Source organism: Ursus americanus, chromosome 17 (genome assembly GCF_024610735.1).
Source record: "Ursus americanus isolate L20-20 chromosome 17, mUrsAme1.1.p, whole genome shotgun sequence".
Lineage (NCBI taxonomy): Eukaryota > Metazoa > Chordata > Mammalia > Carnivora > Ursidae > Ursus > Ursus americanus.
In genome coordinates this window covers 44834262-44847204 of record NC_142143.1, presented here as the reverse complement: position 1 = coordinate 44847204, position 12943 = coordinate 44834262, and the positions used below count along the sequence as shown (strand labels likewise).

The window sequence follows — 12943 nt, the reverse complement described above, 5'->3', positions numbered from 1 at the left end:
AATTCAGTATTTTTACCAGCCAATCTTCAATGCCTTTTGGTAGAAAAAAAAAATCTTCTGAAATCTTTTAAAAATCATCAATCAATAGATCGAGTCATAATTCAGTCCCCTTCTAGAAAGCCCATAGCACAGAGTCTTGCTAAAAATTAAAACATTTAATGATACCCACATCAAGGTTTTTCTAGTTTAGAAGTCAGTGGTCAGCAATTTCTGCCTGAAAACTTTCTATACACAGTCTCCTCTTACGTGTGGCATTTCAATTAAATACCTGTTGATACATTTGAGGCTTCAGAGTAAACCTTCAAAGGGTGTCTGAAACCTAGCTCCAAGTAGAGAAAATTATCTGAGAATGAATACATGTCAGATTTTTGGTTTTCGTTATAAAATATTATATTTTGTCACTTCCGTGTCAGGAATCTAACCTGACAATAGACTCTCCTTTCAGCCAATAACATAGGATGCTTGTCAGTGATTTCAGTCTTGAACGATTGGCTCTTCAGTTATTGTCAAAAACCAAGCTGATACATTTGATATTTAAGAAGCATTAAGGTCAGTAATTCCCAGATTTGAGTAATTATTGGCATCGCCTGGAAAGCTGTTTAAAACCTCAGTCTGGGGCACATGGGTGGCTCATTTGGTTAAGCAGCCGACTCTTGATTTTGGCTCAGGTCATGATCTCAGGGTCCTGGGATCAAGCCCCAGGTCAGGCTTCACGCTTAGTGGGGAGTCTGCTTGTCCCTTTCCATCTGCTTCCCCTTGCCCACCTCCCACCCCCATTTGTGTTTTTTCTCTCTCTCTCTCAAATAAATAAATAAATAAATAAATAAATAAATAAATAAATAAAATCTTTTTTTTTTAAGATTTTATTCATTTATTTGACGGAGATAGAGACAGCCAGCGAGAGAGGGAACACAAGCAGGGGGAGTGGGAGAGGAAGAAGCAGGCTCATAGCGGAGGAGCCTGATGTGGGGCTCGATCCCATAACGCCGGGATCACGCCCTGAGCCAAAGGCAGACGCTTAACTGCTGTGCCACCCAGGCGCCCCAATAAATAAAATCTTAAAAAAACAAAAACAAAAACAACCACTTCAGTCTGACTCAGTAGATCCGAGACCTTGGAATTGGAATTATAAAAACTCCTCACGTGATTTCATTAGCCAGCTTTGTAAAGCTGCTCTTAGCCTTTCAAATGTGTTACACAAATTACTTTATGTAAAAATACACACCATCTCATGTATTAAGTATAGCCCTAGCAAAAAGTTTGTTCTGATGAATTGGCATGCTTCCCTTTTTTTATATAGCGGCAGCTGTGTAATTCATCTCTGTCCTTTTTCCCTTGGGTACTGGGAAGCTCAGAGGTAAATTCCACTTAATGCTTAAGGCAGGAGCTCTTCTTAACCTTGGACTTCTATTTTTCTATTTTTCAATTTTTTTCTTATCCTAATTACACTGTATTTGCTCTTTACTGTCAGTTTAAGAGTTTTATCTTACTTAAGTCTTTTGTTTTTATTGTTATCTATTTAAGATTCTTTTTAAAAGTAGGTCATGTTATAAGTGATAAGCAAGGTTTACAGCAGGAATAGAGAGGACCTGTTCAAAATGTTTGGAGGATGAGATCATCACATTTTTTTTGTCATTGGATTTTGCTGCTCTACCAGAGGCCTGGCATGTTGGACTGCCATTATGCCTGCACAATTGTGTTATGATTGTGATATGATGAAGCATTTGTAGACTTTAAGATTTCCACAAAATACACAAGTGCAAAGTCCTGTAATGATGTAGGATTGTATTTCTCAGGTCATTTATCCAGTTTGCCGAATATGGATAAAGCTGACAACTAAAAAAGTTTCCAAGGTTTATTGAATATGATATGTAAATGTAGAGAATTGATCTGTACCTACTCTAAGAAGGGTTTAAGAAGTGCCCTAAGCCTGATAGAATTTAGCAAGATAAAATAAATTAGAAACATGTGCAGAAAATAAGAAGGGTCTGGCTGGCAGAAAAAAATTGTATGATCTTGCTAAGGCAAGCCAAAATTTGAGCTTTCTAGCAGCCTATATGAAAAGGAAAATTCTCTGCTCAAATAAGCAAAAAGTTCTTGTGATAATAAATCTAAAAAGATTTCTACTTTTGGGGCGCATGGGTGGCTCAGTTGGTTAAGTGGCTGACTCTTGATTTTGGCTCAGGTCATGGTCTCAGGGTTGTGAGATCCAGCCCTGCATGGGGCTCCACGCTCAGCAGGACTCTGCTTCTCTCCCTCTCCCTCTGCCCCTCCCCCCAACTCGTGCACACGTGCTCTCTCGCTCATGCGCATGGTCTCTCGCTCTAAAATAAATAAATAAATCATAAAAAAAAAAAGATTGCTGCTTTCTATAGGCTCTCATGGAGAAAGTACTTGGAAGTAGATCATTTTTTCTCTTCATCGGTGCAGTTACCATCATGGGATACCAGTAACTTATACAGTTCAGATTTTTATATGAACTTTGAGTTAAGTTTAAGAAATTTTCCAGCCCAGGGGCGCCTGGGTGGCACAGCGGTTAAGCGCCTGCCTTCGGCTCAGGGCGTGATCCCGGTGTTATGGGATCGAGCCCCACATCAGGCTCCTCCGCTATGAGCCTGCTTCTTCCTCTCCCACTCCCCCTGCTTGTGTTCCCTCTCTCGCTGGCTGTCTCTATCTCTGTCAAATAAATAAATAAAATCTTAAAAAAAAAAAAAAAAAAGAAATTTTCCAGCCCATTAAAAAAAGAGGTCATCATTTTCTGTTCTTGTTAGCCAACAGAACAGGTTTTGAGAGATGGAAGAAATCTCATTTGGCGAGACAAAGTCAAAGGGAATGTATTTTTAATATTTAAGATGATACACACCAAATCTTTATCTTTTTTATGTGGTACATTGCTGCTAATCTACGGGGTGCTGTTTGCTAATTAGGACAAAAACGCCCTCTGAGCAAATCTAACATCAGGACTGGATTTCTACTCCCTACCCTACCCCCATTACTCCCCACCCCCACCCCTTCTCTCCTCCTGTCTTGTCCCAGGACACCTTCATACACTGCCCCTTCTGCCCAAAAGTATGTGGAGGCCAAGAAAATAACCTGGACATAAGATTTAATTAGACAGTTTCAGAAATAGCCAGCTGAGTAGCTTTTTTGTTTCACTCCAATTTTTTTTTTTAACTATTAGAGCTTTGGAGCCTCTCACAAATGCAGATGTCTGGATCCCACAGCCTCATATTCTGATGCAGGCAACCAGGACTTGAAATTCAGGAAGTTGCATTTCAACAAACACCAGAGGTGGTTCAAATTTGAGAAAAGCCAGCTGAGGGGTAAAGAGTACAGGTTTAAAAGTCATACAGATAGGGTTTTGAAACACTGCGTTATTATTTTCTGTCGGGTAATCTTGAGTAAACTCATCTTTCTTTACCTCAGTTTCTTTGGTTGTAAAATGACAATTAAAAATTTTTCCATCACAGGGTTATTTTAAGGATCGAGTGGGATTAAATGCCCTACCAGAGCACCTAATGAATGCTAACTCTTTTCTAATATACCTACAATATACTTTCAGAGCTTGACTCAGGGTAGGGCCAAGCCTTAAGAAAGTATTTCTAAGGGTACTCACAGCACTTTCTCTTGTTTTGTGATACTTGTACCCACCCTTTCTCAGGATTTACGAGCGCTTTCCATTAGTGTTTCTACATATCCCAAAATAAATCCCTTGGTTACTTTTTTGAAGTCCTCAGATAAGAGTAATCAGCCTCTTTTTTGTATATTGCCTACATCCTCCTCACCATCCTGATTATACTACAGCATATTCAGATCTCATCAGGTCATTTATCCAGTTTGCCAAATACTGCAGTTAGTATTTTTTTTAAATAGTGGGGGAGGGGCAAAGGGAGAGGGAGAGAGAATCTTAAGCAGGCTCCGCCGTGGAGCCCAACACAGGACTCGAATCTCATGACCCTGAGATCAAGACCTGAGCTGAAACCAAGAGTCAGACGCTTAACCAACTGAGCCATCCAGGCGCCCTGAAAATAGTAATTTTTTTTTAAAAGTTCCCTTTTAGTCCTACCATTATAGAATTATGGAAAACTGAATTCTAAATGCAGGGCTGCCTGATCAAATTGGAGGAAACTGAGGTAGGGTAGTGCTTTAAATCAAGACGCTCAAGTCCCAGTTTGAATGAACCAGACTTTAATTGTGTCACGAGGATCAATTTAGAGATAATCTCAGCAAATCCTATTAACTGAATAATGAAGCGAAGCATTCCTGTGCGGAGAAATCCGTTTTTCCTATAGGGGAGGAAAAACTTTTCCCTCTACCCCTCTCAGATTCATAGGCTGGGGCTCTGTAAATTAGACTGACAAAAGACAGATTAACAAGAGAAAAACAGAGACGTTTATTGACAAGTGCATCTTGGGACCGTGTGGAAGTTCTCAAGAGTCAGCCGCTTAACTGACTAAGCCGCCCAGACGCCCCAAAGAGCTTTCTAATATCTGCTTCTTCTCAGTTGCCTTCAGCTCAAAGTAATCCTTATGCCAAAGGGGCATATTCTGCTTCCCTTCCTTCCATTGAAGGATTCAATGGGGCATCTTAGAAGTGGATGAACTGGAAACAGACATTAATTATTTTGAAAGAAATGTGAACATTTTTATATACTATTTCTGCCTCAAAGAATGCTTTTGAAGCTCTTGCAAATTCAACATAGCTATCTCAAGTGAATCATGTTTTGTTGTCTGAAATAGTAAAATAAAATTTTGCCTCAAGGGCTCTTAAAGCAGGTGGAATGCCAAGAAGTTTCTAAATAAAACAAATATCTGGGCCCAGCATTTTCAGTTATTTTCACTCCTCTTTTCCTTTTTTAATTAAATGTTTCAGAGAATATGTATAGTGGGTCCCACCACCTCACCCATGGCTATTTTCCTGACTCCATTGTATGGTATTGTGGTAAAGGATTCAATATCAACACCAGAGAAGGAACACAAAAGAGGATACTCACTGAAGCATTTTACTAGAAAATTAACTGCAAAGCACTTATGGAAATTACGTGCAAAATAATTAAAATAGTGTTAAAAATACAAGTCACTCCCCCTGCCCTTTTTTTTCCCCTTTTTTTCCCCCGTTTTAACCATTTGTAAGCGTCCAGTTCTGTGGTATTAAGTACATTCACATCATTGTGTACCCTCACCCTTAAGAAAGGGGGGGAGAAGAAGGGAGGTTAGGAAGGAAGGGCCATCCCAAACACCTTTCTAAAAAAAAATCAGTAATGCTACAGTTTATTTTCTTTTTTATTTGAGTGTAGCTGACACACGCTGTTACGTTAGTTTCAGATGGATAGCGTAGTGATTCAACACTCTCTACGTTATGCTGTGCTCACCCCAAGTGCAGCTCCTGTCTGTCCCCACACGACACTATTATGATACCACTGACTATATTCCCTATGCTGTGCCTTTCATTCCGGGCCTTATTCATTCCCTCACTAGAAGCCTGTGTCTCCTGCTCCCCTGCACTCATTCTCCTCATCCCCCCCACCCCTCCCCTCTGGTAAGCATCGGTTTGTTTTCTGTGTTCGTAGGCCTGATTTAGCTTTTCTGTTTATGCTTTTGTTTTGTTTTCTAGGTTCCACATATCAGTGAAATCGTATAGTATTTGTCTTTGTCTCACTTTGCTTAGCATAAAAACCATCCATGTTGTCGCAAGTGGTAAGATCTCATATTTTTTATGGCTGTATAATATTGTGTGTGTGTATATATATATATATATTCCACATCTTCCTTATCCGTTCACCTACTGATGGACACTTAGGTTGTTTCCATATCTTGGCTATTATAAATAACACTGCAATAAACATAGAGGTATATATGTCTTTTTGAATTAGTGTTTTCTTTTTCACTAGGTAAATACACAATATGATATTGTGTAACAATATGCTATTTCTATTTTTAATTTTTTTAGTAACCTCCATACTATTTCCCACAATGGCTGCACCAATTTACATCCCTACCAACGGTGAGGTAGGGTTCTTTTTTCTCCCATCCTTGCCAACACTTGTTATTCCTTGTCTTTTTGATTTTAGCCATTCTGACAGGTGTAAGGCGATATCTCAGTGGTTTTGATTTGCGTTTCCCTGTTGATTAGTGACATTGAGCATCTTTTCATGTGTCTGTTGGCCATGTATATTTCTTTTTTGGAAAAATGTCACTTTGGGTCTTCTGCCCATTTATAATCAGGTTATTTTGTTTATTTATTTATTTTGGTGTTGAGTTGTATAAGTTCTTTATGTATTTTGGATATTAATCCCCTATTGAATATGTCATTTGAAAATATCTTCTCCCTTTCAGTATTTTGCTTTTTGGTTTTGTTGATGGCTTCCTTCACTTTTCAAAACCTTTTTATTTTGATGTGGTCAAAGCAATCTTGAGAAATCCAGAACAAAGCTGAAAGTATCAAAATTCCAGATTTCAAGATGTACTATATTACAAAGCTATACCAATCAAAACAATATGGTACCAGCACAAAAAAATGTCAGTGGAAGAGGTCAATGGCACATAGGTCAATGGAAGAGAATAGAGAGCCCAGAATTAAACCCATGATTATATGGTCAATTAGTCTATGACAAAGGAGGCAAGAATATACAATGAAAAAAGACAGTCTCTTCTCTAAATGGTATTGGGAAACCTGCACAGCTACATGCAAGAGAATGAAACCGGACCAGTTTCTTACACCATACACAAAAATAAACTCAAAATGGATTAAAGACCTAAATGTGAGATCTGAAAACAAGACAGCTTTTACTTTCCTTTGCACACTTGTGTAGAGGCAGCTGACAGCTGTGAGTTCTCTTAGCTGGGAAAAGAGTTGTGGCAGTGCCGGAGGTTGGGATCTCAAAGACTGTAAAATATGACTTCAGCTATATTGTGCCCTGACTATATTTGGACCTAGGCCTCTACTTTCTTACACTCAAGACTTGAAGTTTCTTGAAATTTTGCATGGATAACATGCTGCCATAGACACAGTTTCCCACCATCAAGAGCAAGTGTTATTTAATAGCATCTATGTATAGAATAACAGGCAATGACAAAGTCAAGGGCCTTATAGGAGAAAACGGTATTGCATTAATATCCATCACAAATGAATGATAGCGCAAGTCTTGAAGACAGTCTGTTGCTCCAGGAATTCGGAAAAAAGAGTAACTTCTGTAAGCTGGGATGCTTTTTGCTTAATTGTTACGATGGCTCTGCATTCATTTAGCCCAAAGTTTAGTTGAAATAATATAAAATAAAATATCAACAAAAATATGTGCAAAATCTGAAATGATGCACAAAAAAAGGCAAGGATTTTGTAATTTCCAAGCTAACCTGCAAAACTGTTTTTGTTAGTGCCACATGATGGCTGCATTATAGGTAGAAGAGAAATACCCAACATTCGTTGTCAGTGTTCTGGAAGAACAGGTCTTGCGTTATGACAGTGATGATTAGCGAGAGCTCCTCTAGACGGCACTCTCGCTAATGCACTCTGTTAAATGCACTGCTCCTGTACTCTAAAGCTTCTGAAGTTCTCGAGGGCAGTTGGGCTACTTACTCTACATCGTCTTCTTCCTTGCCTGGAGGAAGCACCGCTACTCTAGTGTAATAGAACAAACCTCCCTGGAGATGAAATGGAAATATCTTGCAAAATGTAAACCTCTTGTAGAAGGCTGAATTCCCAGGCTGTCTCTCTAATGGCCCAAGATGAGAGATCATGGCTTGCGGAACGCATCTCATCTTTACTTCCTGACAATGAGACCAGTGCTGAAATTGAAAATAGAGCCCTGCATTGAGAAGATAGAAATATATTGCTAAGACTTTGCAAAATTTATCAAGAAAGTGGTCAGTGGTTTAAAATGAGGGCTAATCCTCCCCCCACCCCGAAGCATGGAAAAATGCATTAAATCTAACCATTCACTTCTCTGTTCATCAATAAAAACCTTCACATAATGGAGCTGAGTTGACCTGCAGGCTACACTATAGGTCTTTCTGATTAAACTCAAACAGTGACTTTAACTGACTGTTTTCATGAATTAAGATCATTTGGGTCCTGTCTAAGTGCCGAGGTCTAGTTTGGGTTTGAGAATGTCAACCCACAAGTAACTGATTCGTGCCACTTTGACCAGCAGACATTAAAAGGTGAGTGAGAAAATGGAATATGTTAAACAACTTAGAATGGAGGACAATAATAATGTAAAAGATTGCTACACTTTTGACATTTTGCAACGTGTAAATTATATTATAAATAATATACGAATTTGCACCCATTGCTTGATTCAAGACCTCAGATCTTTCTGTCACGGATTTGAACCTCAAAATACAGTATTTATAGCCAGAGCGAGGTCTTCACTTTCAGTGACGATTATTTCCTTTGGGCTAGAAAGGAAGCTGGGCTCCAGGTTGCAGAGTTGTGCCGTGCCAAGGCAATTGACGCTTCTTTCTTGCTTTCCTGTTCTCCACTGTCTTGCAGACCAGATGATGTGCTCCTGCATCGCAGGCATGATGAGATTGTCCTCCTACATTGCTTCCTCTGGCCCCTGGTGACATTTGTGGTGGGCGTTCTCATTGTGGTCCTGACCATCTGCGCCAAGAGCCTGGCAGTCAAAGCAGAAGCCATGAAGAAGCGCAAGTTCTCTTAAAGGGGAGAAGGCTTGTGGAAAGCAAAGCACAGAAGCTGCGCCCATCGGCACACATGTCCCCGCAGAGCCCGTTTCCTGGCGCAGGAGATGGAAGGGGCTATGGGAGGTCTCCGAGAGGCTCCTGCCTCGATGGCAGCAGAAACCGGCACAACTGGAAGACTCGGAACCTCATAGATTGTATGCCATGTGTCGTAGCGATGGCCAAGGGGGCAAGCTCTTAACCTAATGGAGTAACCATTTCAGAAAACCCCATACGAAGTTCATTTTCTTAGGAAAGTAACCGTATATAATTGTACAGTGTAGTATACAAACCATTATGATTTATGCTACTTAAAAATATTAAAATAGAGTGGTCCGTGGTTTTTTTTTTTTTTCTATTTCCTTTTCTATGCTTAGAACACCAGGGTTTTAAAAAAGGGTCTCAAGGGTTTCATCCGATTCATTCGATTCTGCTAGATTAAAGTTGTACTTAGAGCTAAGGACCCCTGCCCACGTCTTGACCTCACAATATGATCCCCACCTCCCATTGCTAAGGACTACCTTTTGACTCCTGCTTGAAAAATGAAAAGTGCCCTGTTAATTCCGTCTTCAGCCATTTCTGTGACTCTTCATCAAGGGATCCTCAAAGATCGGAAAAGCATATCCTCCAACACTTGCCTTCGCCTCTCCGTTATTTGTCACCAGATTATTTCTTGAGAGAGGGGAGGTGATTCTGAACAAGGTCTGTCCTGGCTCTGAGAGCCTCGAGCTCCTTCATTCCCGCGTCCGTGTTGGGTTTGATGGATTGTATCTCGGCACAGCAGAATGCACCTGTCGTGAGGGACACTGTTCAGCTGCTGTTTTTGTTCCTTTCTTCTTTTAGGCCAGAAAAAAATATTCAAAATCAGTTCAAGTATTTTGTTTTTATTTTCTTTGTTCTTGCCTCGACGTTGTCAGTATTAAAACCAGAACATTGCCGCAGAAGGTCCGTTTGCTCGGACAAACCTGGAGAGACAGCCCCGCGCCCGTCCCTGCCGCCGCCAAGCTTCCTGTTCTGTGCCTTCTCAGAAGTTCACGGAGGAGACCATGCTTCCTGGCATCTGTCCGTAAAGTCAGATTCCAAATATCAGTCACAGGTCTCCGTGGCTATCACGCCTACCCAGGTATTTACCAGGTGGAATCAAACCTCTGTTTAGATGAGAGGTACATTTTTAGTGAAGGAACAGCTGACAATCTGATTCCTTTTTGCTTTCTTCTCTTAGTCTTCAAATATGCTTCTCTTAGAATGAAGGCCACTTAAGGACAGTACTTGCTCAGGGTTCTAAGAAAGAGACATATTAGTGGGATGGTAATCTCCTGACTTTTCGTTCACATCCTGCTGTTTTCTTAATTTTAGAATGCAAGTCACTGAGAGCGCCACAGTCTCCTACGGGAGGGTGTCGAATGAATATGATCCTTTTTTCCTAATTTAGTGTTACAAGTTTCACTGTGAAAACGGCCTTGAGCACGCTGTTGATGACATCCTTTCGGGCAGCTCCGGGGCCTTGACCTCAGTGCCGGCTTTGTGCTGCGGCGTCCCTGTTGTCTTAGCAACACCGTGAGCCGTTGGGAAGCACGGTTACTCGAGAATGGGAACCTGAGACTACCATCATCTTTGCACCACATAGTGGGAGAGGAAGTCTACACTCGCCATTATAGCTTAATCCAATAACCTCTGATTAATTAATTACAGAGACTAGATAAAAATAGTGCAGGGATATGTGTGATGTGTTGGAAAAAAGGGAAATTGAATATATAGTGATCTGAGTTTTCATGCATCAGTTTGACACTCATAGGTTTATGTTAATTAAGGCCTCTAATTAGACTCAAAGAATAGACATGACTATATTCTGTAGGTTGATTTTTGGAAAAGAGGCGAAACGCTGAATTCATGAGGTCACGTGTACCTTTAAGGTCTTACTTGCTTATAGCTAGTTAAATTTGAGGCCCCTTATACTTGTCCTTAAAGCTAAAATCCAGAGGAACAAGGAAAGGCCATTTTTAAGATCACAAAAAGGTAAAGAAGCTTAACTTCTTAACACTTTAATTCACTTTTTTGTACATGTGAGGAAATGGTCAAAGCTGCTGTCACAGAGACCCCGAAATATGACAGCTCGTAGAAGTTCTTTCTTCCTCGCACAGCAGTCCAGAGGCAGCAGAGAAGTCCGGGGCCCGGCGGGCAGCTCTGTTTCAGACAGTAATGGAGGGCCCCAGGATTCATCTATCTCGCTCTTCTTTTATTACCAAGGGTGGTGTTCATTCCATGGTCAAAATTGGCTCAAAGAAACACACCCACTTTGCAGCCTGGGAAAGAGAGGAAGTTGGGAGCAAGCTATTTCTTTTTAAGGAAATTTCACCCATCCTTTTGCTCACAGTTATTCTTGAGTACTTACTACATAGCTATACGTAGCCTCAAGGAAGGCAGGGACACGTTCTCTTGAGCTAGATGGACATACGTTCCCCTAAATCTCCAGGGGAAGGATTCTATTTCTAAAAGGGGCAGAAAGAGTACTAAGGATTTTATTTATTTATTTATCTGAGAAAGAGAGTACCCACAACCGAGGGGAGGGGCAGAGGGAGAAGCAGACTCCCTGCTGAGCCGGGAGCCCAATGCAGGACTCGATCCCAGGACCCTGAGATCATAACCTGAGCTGAAGGCAGATGCTTAACCAACTGAGCCACTCAGGTGCCAAAGGCCACTAAAGTCAAGGATAGGAATGATGGTTAGCTGTCAGTGCCCCATGCCATGATGAAAATCTGAGCAGGGCTTACAAAGATCCTTTGCCCCAACGGGAAATAAGGTCCTTGGTTAAACCTTGAATCTGCTCTCTTGGAGAAACTTGTCCGTTGTCATCTGTGGTCCCCGGTTCGACCTCTAGGAAATTGTTGCTCCTCAAACTCATAACCACACCTGAAACTTCGGGGGTTCATCACAGCCTTTTCAGGCTCCTGCCTGCTGGGCCGCCCTTGTAGACCTAGATTTCCTTAGGCATTGAGCAGTCAGAGGCTCTTATAAACCAGGATTATTGTTCATTTGTCTGTGATAAAGAGATTGAGTCCATTTTTTATGTTTGACGGCTGACAGCTTTCATGCCCCCCTACTCCCCCTCCCCGCTGTGTCCCACATCTGGGCAAGCTGATTAGAAAGGTGGGGGGGCCTCCTTCTTTGGCCCAGTGGGAAGTTCAAACCACAGAAGCCTGGCCCGAAAGCAGGAACCCTTTCTCCAGCCTCACACCCTAAGAACAATAAAAGCCAAACCAGTCAATTCATTTTTGGACCTGCGTGGGGACTGCCCTGCCCTCCCCAGAAAGATGTGAATAATAAACCTTTTCATACCCTCTTGATGTGTGTGTGGTTATTAGTCTTGACATCCAAACCAAATTTGGGGTTAGGCCGTCCATTGGAGGGGTGCCCACAACATAAGTGATAAAATTTCATCAGAACTACGGTAGGTTTCTGTTCTGTTTGCTTCCAGTTTGTTCACATGAGTAACCACGCCCGAAGCCTACCCTTGTTATAGTTCTGAAGCCAACAGCATCTTACTTAGTTTCTGGTTGTATCTCCAGTCCTCAATTCAATGGCAGGCACCTCGAAGCTTTCTGGAACAAGTTTAAGTGGGAATGCAATGCCCTTTATCTGATCTTTTCTGCGGAGCTACTCCCATTGCCTGGCCAATATTAGTCAATGGAGACTCCTAAGAAAGGTTCTACATGCCAACTTCCTGCTGTTTGGGGTACAGAAGCAGTGGGCTGCAGGACGTAGATACAACTCCTCTAACAAAGCTGTGCTACCCTCCTCATAAACGAGTTCTTCTTGTCTCACTCAACCATTTTCCATGGTACCTTACTGAAGAAACAGCGAGAAGCTGCCAGTGCACCTCATCCCTGCTTTTTCCTAATCACTCTCCCCACCGCTATGGGTCTGCCTTCTGAGTTGTTGCCAGTGACCGTTTTGCCTAATGTTTGATCAGAGCATAACAAGGGTCTCTAGTTTTCCATCCTGCAGTCTCTGTTTTCTTGCTACCAGCTGCCTAGCAACAATGCCAAAGCCACATATTTTCGACTTTTGTTATGATGGAGAGATAATTTACATTGCTTTTCTCTAAATGGTCTTACCTGGTGATTCCCACATCTATTACCTCCTGTCCTTACCTGTTCCGTGCCCCGAACACACATTGCAAGAGCTCTGATGGCTTCGTAGGTCTTTGTCTGAAGCTCAGTGATGGGCAGACAATGCAATGGCAGAATTAGTAATGGGACAAAATA

The 12943-nt window shown here is 41.5% G+C and overlaps 1 protein-coding gene across 2 annotated transcripts in view; it reads left to right on the top strand.

Annotated features, from left to right (window-relative positions):
• Positions 1-12020, top strand: part of KCNMB4 (potassium calcium-activated channel subfamily M regulatory beta subunit 4) — a 64506-nt gene extending 52486 nt beyond the window's left edge. The window contains exons 3-4 of one of the 2 annotated variants that reach the window (XM_087868935.1): positions 5614-5696; positions 8491-12020. In XM_087868935.1, the coding sequence (XP_087725061.1) occupies positions 5614-5696; positions 8491-8564 (157 nt within the window). In that variant the 3' untranslated portion in view covers positions 8565-12020. The remainder of the gene's footprint in view (positions 1-5613; positions 5697-8490) is intronic. The other variant, XM_045789586.2, reaches the window with a different exon arrangement.
• The last annotated feature ends 923 nt before the right edge of the window (positions 12021-12943 follow it).